At 33.5% G+C, this 18,030-nt stretch overlaps 2 protein-coding genes across 2 annotated transcripts; both read right to left on the bottom strand.

Moving 5' to 3' along the window:
• Positions 1–5,684: 5,684 nt before the first annotated feature.
• LOC116003837 (RNA-binding protein 7) lies at positions 5,685–7,758 on the bottom strand. Its single transcript, XM_031243776.1, has 4 exons — positions 7,619–7,758; positions 6,797–7,008; positions 6,237–6,414; positions 5,685–6,094 (listed from the first exon to the last, which is right to left on the bottom strand). The coding sequence occupies exons 1-4, from the start codon at positions 7,650–7,652 to the stop codon at positions 5,925–5,927; spliced, it is 594 nt and encodes a 197-aa protein (XP_031099636.1). The 5' UTR covers positions 7,653–7,758; the 3' UTR covers positions 5,685–5,924.
• A 3,583-nt stretch (positions 7,759–11,341) lies between these two features.
• On the bottom strand, positions 11,342–12,330 carry LOC116003864. Its single transcript, XM_031243805.1, has 2 exons — positions 11,818–12,330; positions 11,342–11,731 (listed from the first exon to the last, which is right to left on the bottom strand). The coding sequence occupies exons 1-2, from the start codon at positions 12,328–12,330 to the stop codon at positions 11,342–11,344; spliced, it is 903 nt and encodes a 300-aa protein (XP_031099665.1).
• Positions 12,331–18,030: the final 5,700 nt, after the last annotated feature.

The raw sequence follows: 18,030 nt of genomic DNA, 5'->3' as shown, positions 1-18,030 counted from the left end.
GCTTGGTTGTATAATGATTATGCAACTACATATTCTATTAGTCCAATCCCCCTGAATCCTCTACTCAGTCTGTCCAGTCTGAGGCTACAACAATTGGTATGCCTCAGTCAAGGTTGAAGAGTCAACTGAAAAAAAAATGATGGAGGGTGGTGGTGGAAGCAGTAAGCAGACAGAGCTGCAAGTGTACTTGAGTGAAAGTATTGTGGAGGATGATGAATCTGTCACTTTTGATGTTTTAAAGTGGTGGAAGGGCAATAGTGAGAGATTTCATATTCTCTCCAAAATGGCTAGAGATGTGCTTGCAGTTCCTATTTTCACAGTTGCATCTGAAAGTGCATTTAGTACAAGTAGAAGGATGCTTGATGCATTTAGGAATTCCTTGACTCCTAAAATAGTGGAATCCATACTTTGTACACAAGATTGGTTGAGGTTACCAAATCAACCAATCACAGTTGAGGAGAACTTAGATGATGTTGAAAGGTTAGAGAAAGGTAAGTTTTTATTACTTTTTTTTTACAAGTTTTTTATTCTTTATTTTCTTATTTATATTTGCTTAACCTTGTTCTTATTCTATTTTGCAGAGTTGTCCAATGGAGGAGTTGCATCTACTATACCATCAATGCTGGCATCAATCCATGTAATGTATTTTTTTTCCTGTATGTTTATGTTAATATACTACTCTGTTATGTTGTTTGTTGTTGGCTATTGGGTCTGTTGTTAAGGTCTTTCACCTCTAAGTGGTTGGGCAACTTTCTCAGTTTATATTGTTGAAATGTTGTTGCCCTTAGTTGAGTTGAGCCCAACTGATGTTCCATACTCTCATTTCTGGAATTCTGGTAAGAGAAAACTTACTTTTAATTGTTCAGTAAGTTATTAATGTTTGTTTTATTGGCCGGCTATGATGATGCTTCCACCTTTGTCTGAATAAATGGAATGGAGTTGGCATGTTGCTCATGTGCTTGTATAACACATTGTGAGCAATTTGCCTCCATCCTTACTTGATCTGGAAAAATACAATCTGAGCCTATTAGCCTTATGGCTACAGCCTAATATTTGTTAGTTGTTACTTAGTTGTTTAGTTAATCAATTATTGTTGGCTAATGTTGTTTTAAGCTTTGATATTAACAGGAAGAAAGAATGATAGGAGTGATAGCTGCTCAATGTTAATGATTTGCTGAAACTTGACAGTTAACCATTTTTGTATAATTAGATAGTGCTTGCTAATTGCTTAGAACTTTAGAAGTTAGATGTAATTTCTAAGTTCTAACTTCTAAGTTGTAATTTGTATGTATTGTGTAAGTTCTAAGTTGTAAATAAATAGTTAAGCTTAGAACTTAGAAGTTGAATGAGGCGGAAAGTGAATAGCCTATTAGCCTTTATAGTTTTGGGCTTTTTGCAGTGTTTTTAAATTGTAAATAAGTAGTTCAAGTAGTATTTTCTATTTAAGTAGTTTTTTCTAATTCAGATTTTATTTTTTAGTAACTTTGCAATGGAAAAAATTGTATAAATTTTATTTTAAAATTATTTTTTCTATATCCGATTAACACCCAATATCCGATTTTATTTATCCGTACTCCGAAGTAGAATATCCGATAGGTTTAAGTGTATAAAAAGGGACGGATCGGACGGCCATAATTCAGTCCGAACCCCGATCAGATGGGCGGATGGGATATCCGATTCGTCCGTATCCGTCCGATGCTCACCCCTAGAACCATTGATTTTTCAGAGATTATTTTTCGAGTTTTCAAACACACCTTTAATATAAAATACCATTTTGAACCAAAATTCACCCCTGCATAATGAACTATGGTCCTCGATATAACTCACGATATTTTGGACTATGGGCCAAGGCGAACTAAGATTTTATTATTTAACCCCATCAGGCCTGACATATATTTTAATCAAGTTAGCTAAATCCAATTCCAAAAATAACTAGACAAATAGCAAGACAATTCACCGATTTGACACCACTTAGTGAGAGAGAGAGAAAACTGAGTGTAAGAAAGATAACCATAATATGTCTTCCAAGTAAATTTTAAAAAAAATGTCTTCCAAATAAAAATCTTTAAAAAAATATTCTTTTTTTTATCAAAATTGATCATTTTTTTTTACCATAATGCGTATTCTCTATTAACCTTGTTTTTTTTATCACGTATAAGTATTACATATCATATCTATCATAAGTAAATAATGATGTAATAGTCGCGATATCAAAAGTGAAAATAATTTATAGATTATATTATCTCATCATTCTTAGCTTCTTCTTCTATTTTTTTTTTTAAGTATTTAGACATGAGTCCAATTCTTGTTAAAAACACGCATGTTAATTTAAATATTTTTATATTAACATATGATTAATTAATAATTTAATAACCACATTATCACTACATAATCATAATCTAGCCAAATCAACATATTTAACTGATTAACTAATGATATTAATAATTCTAGTTAATTGTTTTATTTTTAATAGTTCAAATACTAAATTGATCAATTTTATAGTATATGGACTAAAATAAGAATAAAGAAAATATAAATATATGAGGACAATTCCAAAACCGGAGGGCTTTTCTTTTCTTTCATTTCTATAAATTTATTTTGAGAGGGATGCATTTTCCTATTATATTGTTTGTTTTTTTTCCCACTATTCTCTTCAAATTTATGTTTCCAATAAAATGAATTACATGACATCATGACATACCAAAAATTTCATGTGACAGTGGAAGTAGAAATCCAAACATAAATTTGTAGTGCATTGTTGCTTGAGAGGTGACTTGTTTTACCTTCAAGATCATTGCATGCATCACGATCATAAGCAAATAGGTGAAAGCATGCTGCCATCTCAGTCGTCTAAGCAGCCTTCGCAGTCCTCTCCATCTGCACCACCAAGTGGATGGTTTTAAAGAGGTCATAAAGGCGGACAAAAACTACATCACGCACAAGAGTAAAAATTTTGTTTTGCTTATTCAAACAGCTTGCTTTTTTCTCTTTCAATTTTTGAAAAAATATATATATTATTTTCTCCATGGAAGCATTGCATAATAATAATTATTTATTAATGTAACAACTATTTAAATCCATTGACTATTCATGAATTGACATAATTATGTTACATCTTATAGTTCTTATATTAAAGAATGTTTTATACATCTCCAAGAAATGAAATTTAAAATAGCAACTTTTTTTATTTCTAAATCCACAAACTTAATTAGACCTTTTTTTATAACAGTAATCAATTATCATCAAACAATTACATACTTATTTCACTCTTTTATTTTCAAAATATTTACTGATTTTAAACTTAGATCACAAATGTATCCTCCCATAAATTCTTTATCCACATTGCAGGTAAAAGTAGTAGATAACTAAAACACAAGAACCTTTAGTTTAAATGCTTTAAGTATATATAAATAGTACACCAATGTGATGCAGTAATCCTTCTCTTCTTCTTTTTTTTTTTCCATAAAAACAATGATATATGTGTGTGTTCACATCAGTAAAAATGAAAACATCATTTTAAAATTAATATAATTTGTAATTATATATGTGTGTGTTCACGTCAGTAAAAATGACCATCATTTTAAAATTAATATAATTTGTAATTGATGGCAAGAAATGATAGCAGTAAATTCATTTCTACACCTTCCATAATAGTGTTAGGGCATATCAGCATATCACCAACCTCCTAAGAAACGATAGTATAGGATAGTTCTTAAATCAAGTGTGGTCACCCAATGACGGGATGAAAATAACTCAAGTTTGGGAGCACAAATAAATAAATAAATAAATAACTCGAGTCCTATCCTTGAGGACCAATTGGTCTCTGCAATTTGGAATCTTAAGAAATTTTGATCCACATATCCTCACATAGAGTTGGGATCACTCATTTAATTTAACCCTGTATATCCTCATATAGAGTAGATGTACTTGCAAAATTCATTCCTAATTAGAGACTAAATTGATAAAAAGACATAAAAGGAGAGACTAAATCTAACCCCCAAAAAGTTATTTAAATTAATCGTCCGTTTAAATCCAATCCTAATTAGACAAATAATTCTCCTTTAAATTTCTATCATTCCATAATTTAATAGAAAATGATACTATAACATGTAATTTTATCTTCCAATTAAAAGAATTTATGAAAGAAATAAAAAGTATAGGTTGGGATAAGAAGGTTAAATGAATAATGGCAAAAACTTGAGTGAGATTGTCTCATGAGTCTTAATCCGTGAGACGGATCAAATCGTTGATTAATATCCAACTCATTAATCAAAGATCTAACCCATTTCACAGATTGAGACTCGTGAAACATTCTCATGCAAGTGTTACCCATGAATAATATATTGTTTACATGTTGACCATTTTTAATCAAAGACTGAATGACAAAATTTTAAATGAATGACCAAACATACAAACAACCGTGACTAACTGTGACGTACAAACAAAAGTCACTGATGTAATGAGACAAATTTTTTTAAAAAGGAAAAAAAAAAAGAAAGAAAAAAGAATAGAAGAAAAAAAAAACTAAATATGACAATGTCACAATAATCAAAGACTAATGTCATACGCCCAATACCACACCGCATATTGCATATTATATGCTTTTTCTATCAATGCCAATAGTGCGTCAAAATCGAATGACAATGAGAGAAATCCACGACTCATGAACTTTAGCTTTGCAATTCTGTGATATATTAAAAATGAATAAAAGTAAAACAAAACTGTAGGGAGGACTATTTTAAATTTTGAAATGGGAAAAATAGTTGCCCTCCCATCAAATTTGATCTTAGCCTACTCTTCAAGTTATAAGATAATAAGTTTTTAAAGAGTCCAGTTTTCACCTGCTCAAAAACCACCCATTTAAAACCAATATGGCAGAGAAATGCAATTAAGATGACACTATTTTTCTCAAAGCTGATTAAGCACTAATTCCCTACCAGAATATCCCAAGTACTAGCAAGTATAGAAAGAAATTACCCTAAATCAGAACTCAAGATCCTATAGATGAACACTACAGAATTCACTGCTGAATGCAAAAGATTTCCACTCCAAGAAAAATATAGTTGGCAAACAAAAATTACCCATCCAGTTTTCCTTCTCTCTTGATTGGGTTGAAGGAGGAGGTGGTAGTGATGGAGTTCATAGAAGCTAGTTAAAGGAATATATGTGACAAACCAAAGTTGGTTGGAATAACAACAAAATGCTAAGTTGAAGTATATCAATTCAATGCACTCATGGAGTCATGGATAAGGACCGGCTAACATATAAAAGGGAAATCATGCAATTTATTATGGAAAAGACATTGGGATAATGGGAAACTGAGGCCATATTAGCTCTATCCTATTTAAGAGGATCTTGATAATCATAATATAGCCATATAGAAGATAGATTTAAAAATAAAAAATATATGCAGTCTCTCTAAACTATAATTTTTCGGCTAAATTGAGACAAAATCTTATATTGTCAAAGAGGATATGTGATTACAAACCCATCATTTTTGGATTAGCTAAATCTAATTCACATCAGAACAATGAAAATTGACTCACCAACCAAACATCAAACTTCAGAAGCAGCAGCAAATTATGCAACAATGTCAATATAATTCTTCAGCACAAAGATATTTCTCTATTCCTACCGCAGTTAAGTCTTTGGGCACTTACAGATGACTAGAACTTGAAACATGGTTCTTGAAGAATAAACATTTTAGATAAATCGTAAGTTTTAAAAGTATAATACCATGGAAAACAATATTCTTCTAAGAGACTGAACAACAAAGCACAAACCAGACAACAAATATGTTACAATATTAAAAGCAAGAAAAGCTAAATGCATGCCAGCTGATACTACGTTCCCCTTAATTCCACATCAATTACACTACTAGTACAGGATAAGTTAGAGCTGCTCTCTACCAATTTTAAGGACAATTAGTAAGGAGAATAATAACTGTTTGAGTTACGACCATTATAACGGCCCAACCTAGAAGGGGTAATACTATCCAAAGCTGCCCCAAATACTCGTCGACTGTAATCATATTTGTTGCCTTCATAATGTGATCTATAGCCATTACGCTGGTGTAATGGTACACCAGGGGAAACTGGAATTGAATAGAGAAAAATATGTTGTTAAAGAGGTATCCAAAGTCCATAAACTAAATAATGGAGAAAAAGAGGAGAGTCATAAAAGAAAGCTTTAGACAATAATTCGGAGTAATCACTTCACTAAGAACCAACATTCACCTTTTGCAGAATATGTTTGTTGCTCTGAGAACCGGCATGATGCAGATAATCTTGGAGAATATTGAGAAGTTTCCTTATCATAAGGGGGGGCAGGGTGAAGCCTTTGTTTAATAGACGAATTTAATGCGGGAGGGGTTTCCATTGGTGAGTTCATTGACGGCTTATCTCTCCCTGAAATCTGTTTCCAAAAGCCATTAATTACTCCCCATTCTCAAAAACACATGATAGAAATTTCTTTGAGGTTTTTTCTTGATTAATAGTTCCACAAATGCCAGCCCACAACATATGCCTCTTCCTAGAAGAAGGAACAGTATGAGGATATTCCACTGTAATAAAAAACCAACTAAAAGTAAGCTGGCCTTGTTGGTGAACATTAAGGAGCAAAACCCAGGTAGGCTTAGGCACTATAAGGCCTTCATTATTGTCAAGTAAATTTTGAAAACTGAGGAGTTGAAAAGAACTTGCAACTGAATTCTAGTTGGCAAAGTCGTAACACCATATATCAAGTGAAAACTATGTCATAATTGAGCTAATAATGATCAGATATACCAAGGACATACCGCAAATTTCAGTGTTTTGTTGTAGAGTGTCACCAGACCAGAGAAGAGTTTGACAGCATACTCTGCTATCTCCTCTGTCTCATAGAGGGCAAAGGCATAGCCTTTTGGCTTATCAGTTTCCCTATCACGAGGAACATGCAAGTCAACCACACGACCAGCTTGAATAAGGATATCATACAACACCCTGTCACTTACTCTCTCATCCAAATTACCTACAACATGCAAATTGCTAGCAGTTCAATATCTTAATATATCCATATCAAGAACATTAATACGATCAAAGGAACTCAAATTATGGTTCAAAAACCAAAACAATTAGAAATACTGCAATTAATCCAACAATTAGCAAATAAATCCGAAGTCATTGAAAACATTTGGTATTTGAAAGAATAAATGTAACATTAAAATTGATCACGCAATGAAGCTAATTGATATGGGAAACCTGGAGAAAACAATTCAAAAGTAAATAAAGAAAACCAGACATTAATACACAGAGCATTCACATCAGAATCAGCAGCCAATGAATCGAAATAACAACTTCACAATCCAAAATGAATTACTATAACCAAATTAAATTCGAAAAGTTATATATACATATATCCTAATGATTCAACTTTTTCTCAGAAACCCTAAATTATCCGACATTGAATTAGATCCGGAAATCTCAAATCAAGATTTAATAAGAGAACAAATAGATGAACACAAATGAAATACCTACTTCTTGGAACCAAAAAAAACGCACCTAAATTTGGTATTCCGAAATATAAATTCACAATCAAAAATCAAAACCTGACTAAGATTTCTATGGAGTTCGATACTTACCTACGTACACGGTGCAATTCGCGTTCTCCGCCATAGTTGACCTTTATCCCACAATCCTATTGAGAGAGAGAATGTGGCGTGGATTTGTGATGGTGATTTAGATTTTATTCTGCCTGAAATCCAAAAATCTTAAGTACCGCGTCGTCAAGGAGACGGGGATTGCTTAAGTAAGCAGCTTACGTCGGTGCTCTTTTTCTTTTTTTTTTCTTTTTTTTCTTATGGATTGAATAATTACTTTCCGTAAAAATAAATGATTTTTAATACTAGTATTTTCGCCGGTACGTTGCACGGAATGAATTTGTTATAATATTTTTAAAAAATTGATCGATATACAATTATATAAATTATAATATCAATAGCGCAATTGATGGAATTGGTTGGATCGATTATGTTTTTCTAACTTGAATTAGAGCAAATAATTGTCTAATTACTCGTGCGATACACGAATAAATTTTTTATTATATAGTTATATAATAAAAATAAAGATTAAATTGTATAAACTTCTAATATTTAACGTGTACATTTATTTGATTATAAGATTAGTGCAAAAGTATTACTCAATTAATTGAATAATATATGACTTGTTTATCTACAATTATCTTAAAAAGATCGATATGTAATATGACTTAATTAATTATATTATTACTAAAATAAATATGGGAAAATGAGAAATAATTTAATTATAATCATTATAAAAATACATTCAACTAGCAATGTTTATCTTAATTACCATAATAATTATTAGGCAATTATTATTAGTCAATTACACTAATTTATTTGTAATTATACTTTTATACCTTAAGTATATTCATTTTCACCATATCGCATTTAGTTTTTTCTTCCCCTTCCATATTTGAATAAATTAATTATAATTATTATAAAAAAATCTAACCACCCATGTTTAATTAATTTTTTTAAAGTTTAAATAATTTAAAGTTTTCAAAAGGAAAGTGTAATTAATTTTTTAAAAACTTTTAAATAATTTGTAGTCAATTAGCAATATCCTTTTCCTTTTTTAATTTGAATAATTTTCGTTTTTCTTTTCCATTATGATCTTTTTATATTTTTAATCAATTAGTAATATCAGTTTTTCTTTTCCATTTTATCTTTACTATTGTTTGGACGAAAATTTCAATAAATGATTACGTCAAGGAGACACGGATTGCTTAAGTAAGCAGCTTACGTCGGTGCTCTTTTTCTTTTCTTTTTTTTTTATTTTTTTTAATACTCCGTTGTCCTTATGGATTGAATAATTACTTTCCGTAAAAATAAATGATTTGTTAATAATTACATTCTGCAAAAATGGTGAGACATATTAAAAATATTTAATTAAAAAAAAACTTGTGCACCTGAAGAACAAAACTTGTACACTTCAAAGTTTAAAAAAAAAATTATCAAAATATCACTATATTTTTTTTAAAAAAATTCTTTGATTATGGACGATTGATCTTTAGATCATTAGCTAAGATTTAACTATATTTTCTATCTCGGCGTCTCTTTTTATTTGAGCTTATGCATATATACATGTGTGTGCGCGCATGTGTAAACAAGTATCATGTATCAAGTATCAAGTATCAGGTATGGAGTATTGTACTCCACTGCTACCCAAACTCTGCCTAAATTCAAGACGAAAAATTTCCCTACTTGACCTATTTTGAAACATTAGCCTCTACCTGAACCCATCAAATTAGGGCTTAGCAGTAGGGATGTCAATCTTAACCAAAAACTGTTAAGGTCAATAAATTTTAGCATGATAAAAAATGTTTTTGATATTACAAATAGGAGAGAGATGGTGGATAAAAAAAAATAAAAAAAAAAAAGAAAGAAAACAAAAAGTATGTAGTTGCTGACATTATGATCCAAAAAGCAAGTGGAAAAAAAAAATAACAACTTGATAAGCAACACGCTAGCTGGCGCGTGCAGTGTACACGCCCAACTGGACATAGCTGTGCGCGAAACGCGCAAAAGAATTTCGCGTGTTTTGTTTTTTAATTTCTACTATTTCAAAAATCCACATTTGTCTTCTCTCTCCTTCAACTCAATATATATTGTTCCAAAAACCTCAAGATATCCATTGATACGGATGCTCTAATAGTCCCATCATTCTTCAACATAGAGCTGTCAGTCATTCTTGTGCTTTAACTAACCCATATAACCCGTATCTCCAACCTCAAATTTATTTTGTGTAATTGGATATTGTTGTATTAGTATTTTAAAATGTTGGTGATAACAAGAATTGAACCATTATTAACCTTTCAATTAATGTAATATTATTGAAACCAATTATACTAAAAACAATTATTAAATATCTTTATATAATTTTATATATATATATATATATATATATATATATATATATATATATATATATATATTTATTTATTTATTTATTTATTTATTTATTTATATCAATATTCACAAGTATTTTATATATAATTTATTTATATTACACTTAATAATGTACTAATTAATACAATTAATTGTATCCTTATATAAATATCAGTGTTGCGAAAATCCTGCCTAAACATCGCTTAGTCGACGCCTAGGCGCTATGCATTGGCCGACTGCCTAGCGTATCACCATAATCGGTGGTCTAGGCGGCTGGCCGGCTAGGCAGTCAAGACTAGGCCACTTAGGCCGCTGACGGTAAGTATGTTACCGGTATACTTTGAGTATTATTAATCTTAGTGTTGAGTATAGTGTTCAGTACAAATGCCCAGTACAATAGTGAGCTCTAGTCTAGAAATGTTGCGTGTCTTCTCTACAAGTGTGAGCGTCCTTTTATATTCCTGAGCGCAACGACTCTCTACTTGACCTTCAATGCGCAATAAGTGGATGTTAATGCTGAGGAGTCGTTGGAGTGGATGTTAATGCTGGGGAGCCGTTGGAGTGGCTCCTCATCTTTAATGTGTAATATTCCGTAACGGCTTGTTTGTTATCCGTTCATTGTCTTCGGGTTAGTGCTGGTGGTCCGGGTCAAATGTTGTTTGCCTGATTACTCTATCACCAGTCCCCCAACTCCCTAACCAACGAGAGTGGTTGAGGTGGTTTGGAAGTAATGACGTGTGTAAAAATTATTTTTTTTTCGAACAGTAAGAGAATTGTAACCGAGGCTGACCAAGTACCTCGGCCGATCGTAGCCGAGGCGAGGTGCGGGACCTCGGCCAAAGTTTGGTCGAGGTCAGGCCTCCTCCAAATTTTTTATTTTATTTTATTTTTATTTTTTTTGGCGCTCTGAGCGCGAGATTGGCCGAGGTCAGCCTCAGCCAAATTTTTAAATTTTTTTTGGCGCTCTGAGCGCGAGCTCACTTCGACCAGCCGTAGGCTCGGTCAAAGGTCAGCTTTCCCGTCACGTACCTAGCGAGATCGGATCTCGTGCCGGCCTTAAGGGAATAGAAATTTTTTTTATTTTTTTTTAATCATGACGGACCATCAGCGAATTACATGTTTTTTACATTGCGCGGACTTCTCCTCTAGCTCAATGTCTCTTCCTTCCTCGCCCAGGTCGCACCCCCTCTTCTTGGTGTTGGAAGCTGAAGGCTCAGGATCTTCTTCCTTTCGCCACGCATTGTCGGGTAGGCTTTGTTGATGCTGGTACTACCCCAGATACTCAACGAATTGAGTAAAGTATCCGCTCTGCACCAGTTCCTCTATATGCCCTTTTAAAGTATGGCACTCGTTAGTATCATGTCCAACCTGTCGATGGAACCGACAGTACTTGGTTTAGTCCTCGCACGTAGAAACTGCCATACACTCTGAGGGAAAATGCATCATTCCCATTTCCTCAACGTGACTTAGAATTGGAATCACGCTAACCGGGTGAGTAAGCGGTGTTAAGTGTCGCGGTGGGGCGAGACGAGGCCTTTCTTGAACTTTCCCATTCGTTGCGGGTAACTGGTTTGGGCGTGGTGCCTGGTTGGACGGACCAACTTTATCAGGTTGCCCACCTTTCCTACCTTCCTCCTCATCTTTCTTTTTCCTGTCGGCCTCTTCTACCTCAGCGTATCGATTGGCTGTCCTCATCAGGTCCTCAGAGGAGCATGGGTGGTGGGCGTTCAGCTGTTTGTGGAAATCGCCTGACCTCAATGCTTGGATGAATATGAGGATTGCTGCCTTCGAGTCGAAATCATATACATTATTGACCTCTTTTTTTCATTTGCTTACAAAATTTCGCAGGCTTTCCCCCTATCTTGTTTTACTCCACAGAGATGCGAGAATGGCTTTTTATGCTGTATATTTCCGAAGAAATAGGTTAGGAAATTCTTGGACAGTTCTGCAAAAGTCTGGATCGAACTGTCTTGGATTGTATTGAACCAATCATGCGCCTCTCCGTCCAAAGTAGACAAAAACGCTCCGCACATGATGGTGTCGCTTGCCCTGGTCATCACCATGGCTGCCTTATATCTTGTCATATGGGCATGCCAGTCAGAAGTCCCGGTGTAAGCCTTGATGGTGGGCAGCCGAAAAGTTTTTGGGAGGGGTACCTCCATTATATCCGGAGAGAATGGAGCAGTCATCCTTACCTCCGGCTCTGGTGAATGCTCTCTTGCTTCTACTTTCTTCTCTAAGTCGTCTATCTTCCTTTGGAGTTTTACAACCAAGTCTTCCTGTGGGGTTCTGCGTCTAGTGGAGTGACGCGGAGCCGGTCCACCAGATTCGCCTATCCCTTCTCGGACAGATCTGGAAGCCGCTGGGCGTCGCTCAAGACCCATCGGCTGAGGATCGTCGTCCTGTCGTTGGGTTCTCTCTCGTCTTGGATATTGCACCTCCACCTTTGGAGAAGGCGGTGGCGGTGGTGGGGCCTGGCCTTGCATTCCTGCTACTAGTTGGGCCATCGTTGCCGCCGCCTGTTGAATGACCTGCGTCGCCGCTTGGAAGTCCGCGGCTTGGATGGGAGCAACATTACTATGAGGAGAGCGCGAACCCCATCGTGGTTGTTGTTGATTTGGCTGCGAAGATCACCTTCGAGGCGATCTCCCACATGGTTATTGTTGAGCTGCTCATGAAGATCACCCGAGGCGTGACCATTGTTCACTTGACGAAAACCATGAGAGCTGCTGGGTGTTTGTGATGTGTGAAGTTTGCCTGAGATCTTATCTCGACTCTCAATGAGAGCACCAATGACGGTAAGTATGTTACCGGTATACTTTGAGTATTATTAATCTTAGTGTTGAGTACAATGTTGAGTATAGTGTTCAGTACAAATGCTCAGTACAATAGTGAGCTCTAGTCTAGAAATGTTGTGTGCTTTCTCTACAAGTGTGAGCGTCCTTTTATATTCCTGAGCGCAACGACTCTCTACTTCACCTTCAATGCGCAGTAAGTGGATGTTAATGTTGAGGACTCGTTGGAGTGGATGTTAATGCTGGGGAGCCGTTGGAGTGGCTCCTCATCTTTAATGTGTAATAATGCGTAACGGCTTGTTTGTCGTCCGTTCATTGTCTTCGGGTCAGTGCTGGTGGTCCGGGTCAAATGTTGCTTGCCTGATTACTCTGTCAGCCGCCTAAGCGATAACCGCCTAGGCTCCGGCTAGGTCATTTAGTCGGCCGATTAGCAATTGAGCGAAATAATACTAAATTGTTTAAACTCTAGATGTTTTTTAGGATAATATTTATTATTTTAATATTAACTATTAAAGTATTAAATAGTTTATAATTATCAATTTTAAGAAATTAAAAAAACTTGAACAAATTTTAGAAAAAATACACGGGTGCCGATTAATCGGCGCCTATGCGCCCTTGAGTGCCTAGCGATTTTTTGAACCATGATAAATATTAATATAAAATTTATTTATTATATAACTATATAAAGTTATAAACTATATTTTTTATAATGTGTGTGTGTGTGTAAGTATATATATGTATGTATGTATATATGTAAACATGGCGTTTGTTCAAAAAGTTTAATGTGTTTGATTGGAAATAGTATTAATTGTTAACTTAAAGATTAAGGATTTGATTCCTGAGCTATACAAAAACTCAAATATTTTAACATATAAATTTTTTAAAAAAAATTAACAAACATGCTAACAGGATGACCCATTTACCACGGGTTGGCCTGTTCTGGACAAACCCAAGACGGGCCAGGTTGTCCCATTTTGACAGCTCTACTTTTAAGTTTCTGGTAAATAACTTTTTTTGCAAATTACTTCTAAGTTTTGGTAAAATACGATGTCATAATGTTAAATTATATATAAAAAAAAATTTTAATTATTACTTTTAAAAGTTCAAAAAAAAAACAATTTTAAAAAAATCAGAAGAAATTCGTATTGTATTAATAAATTCTATCATTTTTTTTCTAAATATTTCTTTTTGTTGCAAAAAAAAAATAGGTATTGAATTTTATGATATGTTTACAAACTTAGAAAAAAAATTCAAAAAATATCTTATAGAAAATGACATTTTAATTTTATTAAAAAAAAAAAGTTTTGTGCTTTGTTGACAGTTATAAAACTATCCATGACTATGTGGTTGTAAATGGGAAAATCATCTTTTTATATTTGATTATTTTTCAAAATATAAAAATAAATCTATTACAAAATTATTGTTATAAATATTAGTTTAATAATGATAATAATAATATTACCTACCGCCCCCTCCAATTTTTTCGCTTCAAACCTTTCCCTCCTTACATGGCATTTCCTAATTAGACAAGTAACTATGGATGACAATTTCAATTCGCCACGTGGATATCCAACACGTATGGGTTGAGTTTTTTTGGGTGGTTGTGGGTGGTGGGTGGTGGGTCGAGGCCGGTTTTAAAAAAGTAAACTCGTAGCGGGTCAGGTTGGGTTCAGGTTTTATGTACAGAACCGGTCTAGAACTCCAGCCGACCCACCATGCGTGTGTGTGTGTGTGTGTGTATATGGGATGGTTCATATGCGATCTGATGCACCTTAAGCTTTAATCAAAATGCGCTTCGAAATCAAAATGGTGAGATTTGAGTTGTTAATCTAATTTAGATCAACGACTCAAAGTGAATGAAAATTCAAAAAAAAAAGTGCTTTCTAGAAACATGGATGCAAATGAACAGGTGTCTCGAACTGATGCATCTTAAGTTGAAAATAATGCACTTTAAGGTTTAAACATTGCACCTTAAGGGGGTGTTTGGTTCGGGTTACATAGGATAACTAGGGTTATATTGGGTTGGTTATCTAACATGCATATGTTTGGTTGGAGTTACATAACATTCCCTGGGAATCAAACATTGCCTCCACATCACATTTTTCCTTGTTTTTGAGGGAATGTGATTCCCTTGTTCATCTTAGGTAATGTTAGATCCCCTTGCCATTTTACATTCTTTGCCCTTAACATACATCAAGGTGAAAGCTTGATTTTTGAACTTTATTTTATTTATTTTATTTTTATGAAAGAGGACTAGATATGGGAAAACAGAAATTTGGAAAAGCAAGAACATTTTTTTTTTTTGAAAACCTGGAAAAGCAAGAACATTATATTGTAGTAGTTTGGCACATGTTCATGTTTGCAAGGTGATTTGTAATATAAGGTATTAAGGTAAAATAACCATTATAACATAAACAACAAATCATCAACCAAACATGCATGTTTATATTACATAGCCTAATTTTTACCAAACACAGAAATCTAACATTCCCAGTAATCTAGCATTCCCAGCAATCTAACATTCCCTAAGGTAGTCTAACATTCCGTGAACCAAACGACCCCTAAGAGTTAAATTGATGCACTTTAAACTTTAAACATACGCGCCTTAAGCTTTAAATATACGCACCTTAAGCTTTAAACATACGTACCTTAAGAGTTAAACGGATGCATCTTAAACTGGAAAGTGACGCACCTTAAGCTTTAAACATATGCATCTTAAGCTATAAGCTTACACATCTTAACCTATAAACTTACGCACCTTAAGTTTTAAACATACGACCCTTAAGAGTTAAACTGATGCACTTAAACTAGAAAGTGACACACCTTAAGCTTTAAGCATACGCAACTTAAGCTATAAAATTACGCACCTTAAGTTTTAGAATTACGCACCTTTAGCTGTGACCTAACGCTATAAACTTGCGCACCTTAAGCTATAAACTTAGAGCATCCATACTAGGGTTTTTTTTGGAGGTTTTTGAAATAGTAAAAGGTGATGTGGAAGAAAGAGAAAAGGGAGAGAGAATGAGTTTGGTTCTCCTGCAAAAATTGATTTTTCAAACAGTGCATTAATACTGAATGGAGAGAGAAATCTTCAATGTTGTGCGTGTTTCGCGCACAGCAAACGCCCAGCGAGCGCGTCCAAATCTTTAATTTTTGTTTTCCTTGCGTCAGAACATGTTTTTTCTTTCTTTCTTTTCTTTTTTTCTTCTACTATTTCCCTTCTCTCTCCTAAGTGTGTCCTAAAAAACCACCAAAAATAAAACTAAACCTAATATGGTTGCTCTTACACACCTTAGTTAAGCTTTGAACTTACGCACATTAAATTGTGATCTTACGCAAAATGACCATAATGTCACTGATTTCTTTTTAAAACAAAAAAAAAAATTATTCTTCATTCTGGGCTATTGATTTTGGTAATATCAAAGACTGTGATTAATTCGCACATTTCGGTTGGGAGAAACTTAGCACCTGTTATAATATGGATCATATGTGAATGAAGGCTTTAGGTAAAAAAAAAAAAATAGGGATAAATCTCAACCATAGATGTAGTCCAAATCAACAGCTCATATTGAAGATGAATTTAAAAAACGCACGGTCACTCGCGGTGGCATAATTGTAATTTTGAGTAAGTCAAATTGTCTTTGTATCCGAGTGCACATTTTTCTTCTTCGAGTGCACATGTTTCCTTCTTCAAGTGCATATTTTCTCTTCTTCGAGTGCATCTGTTTTGTTTCAGTATATAGTTTATCCTTTAAGTGCATATCATATGAATGCATACATATCATGTACTCTTTTCCTCACTATAATTTTTCTATTTGGGTTTTTCTAGTGTAGTTTTTAAAGAGGCATAAGTATGATACAGTAATGTCGACGGGAAAAGTTACAAATAAATACCTAAATAGACAAATCCCAAATCTTTAAGATTATGCCCTGAAGGCTTATGGTTGTACCTTTTTCCTTAACTAAGTTTTTTCCCACATGATTTTCTTAAGCTAAGATTTTTAATGAGGCAACCAGTACAATATATGAATTTACAAAATCATGTACTCTGTTCTTCAACTAGATTTTTTCCAAAGTGATTTTCCTAGTGAAGTGTTTAACGAGGCATATATTATCCATATACCTTGTACTCTTTTCTTGTTTAGGTTTTTCCCATATGATTTTTCTAGCAAGTTTTTAATGAGACAAGATCATGGATAAATAATGTCCTAGGGGAAGTGTTATAAAATATTGTAATAAAGTATTATTATCATTAGTATTACTATTATTATTATTATGAGCGATTATAGAGATGTTTTTGTAACAAATATATCCATGTATTATATAAATGTTGAGTGGATAATAAGATGGATGATTATCCTTCTCTTTTCCTATCTCCTGTGTATTGTTCTCCATTGTTATTTTTACTTTATACTCTATCATTATATTGTTAATTTAATCCTGCAATACACCGATTAGAAGCTAACGGGCATCAAACTTTACAACACAAAAATCATTTTCCTTATTTTCAAACAAATCTTTAATCATGACCGCATAAGATTTGTTTCATAAATGAACATATATATCACTATTGTACATTAATTAATCGACATGAGATTCATTCATTCATCCAACTTCCAATTTAAATTCATTAGTGCATTAGTGCATTCAAGTAATCACAATTAACCATTTTCAATTTTGATTAATTGAACAAAATTTTGATAAGGAAAATTTTTTTATCCCTCCTAATTTTTCCCTTCTTAAATTCCCTTCATGACATGCCTTAGGCTATCCTCAACCCTGCTAATCCCCTTTTTTCTAATCTATGTGGCAAGAGAGAGTTTTTTCTTTTTAATTATTATTATTATTTATTACCATGTGTGTTGCAAGAGGAGAGAGAAATTGTTAAATTAACAAGAGGAGAGAAAATGAGAAAGTGAGAGAAAAAGCACGGTAAATCTGCGACAGTCTTTGTGTACTTTTTTATTTTTTATTTCTTATTATATTATTTGGTTATTATATTTATAATATAATATGAAAGTAGAACCACTTTTGAAAGTAAGAGAATATTGTCGGGATGTAGAACATGAAAAATTTACAAATTTGATGATATAAAAGTGAGACTCATTTAAAAAAAGTGGGAGAGATTTGCAGGGGAAAAGATAGCCTTATAATTAGTGAATGTCACATTGTCGTCAATTGAGTGACTCCACTAACTTTTAATAAAAAAGTAAAGTAACCAATCAAATAATGCTATGTAAGAAGGAAAAATTATGAGGAGAAAATTTTTTAGGAATGTGTAGCATTAAT

Source organism: Ipomoea triloba, chromosome 14 (genome assembly GCF_003576645.1).
Source record: "Ipomoea triloba cultivar NCNSP0323 chromosome 14, ASM357664v1".
NCBI lineage: Eukaryota > Viridiplantae > Streptophyta > Magnoliopsida > Solanales > Convolvulaceae > Ipomoea > Ipomoea triloba.
This window is presented reverse-complemented; position numbering and strand designations above follow the sequence as displayed.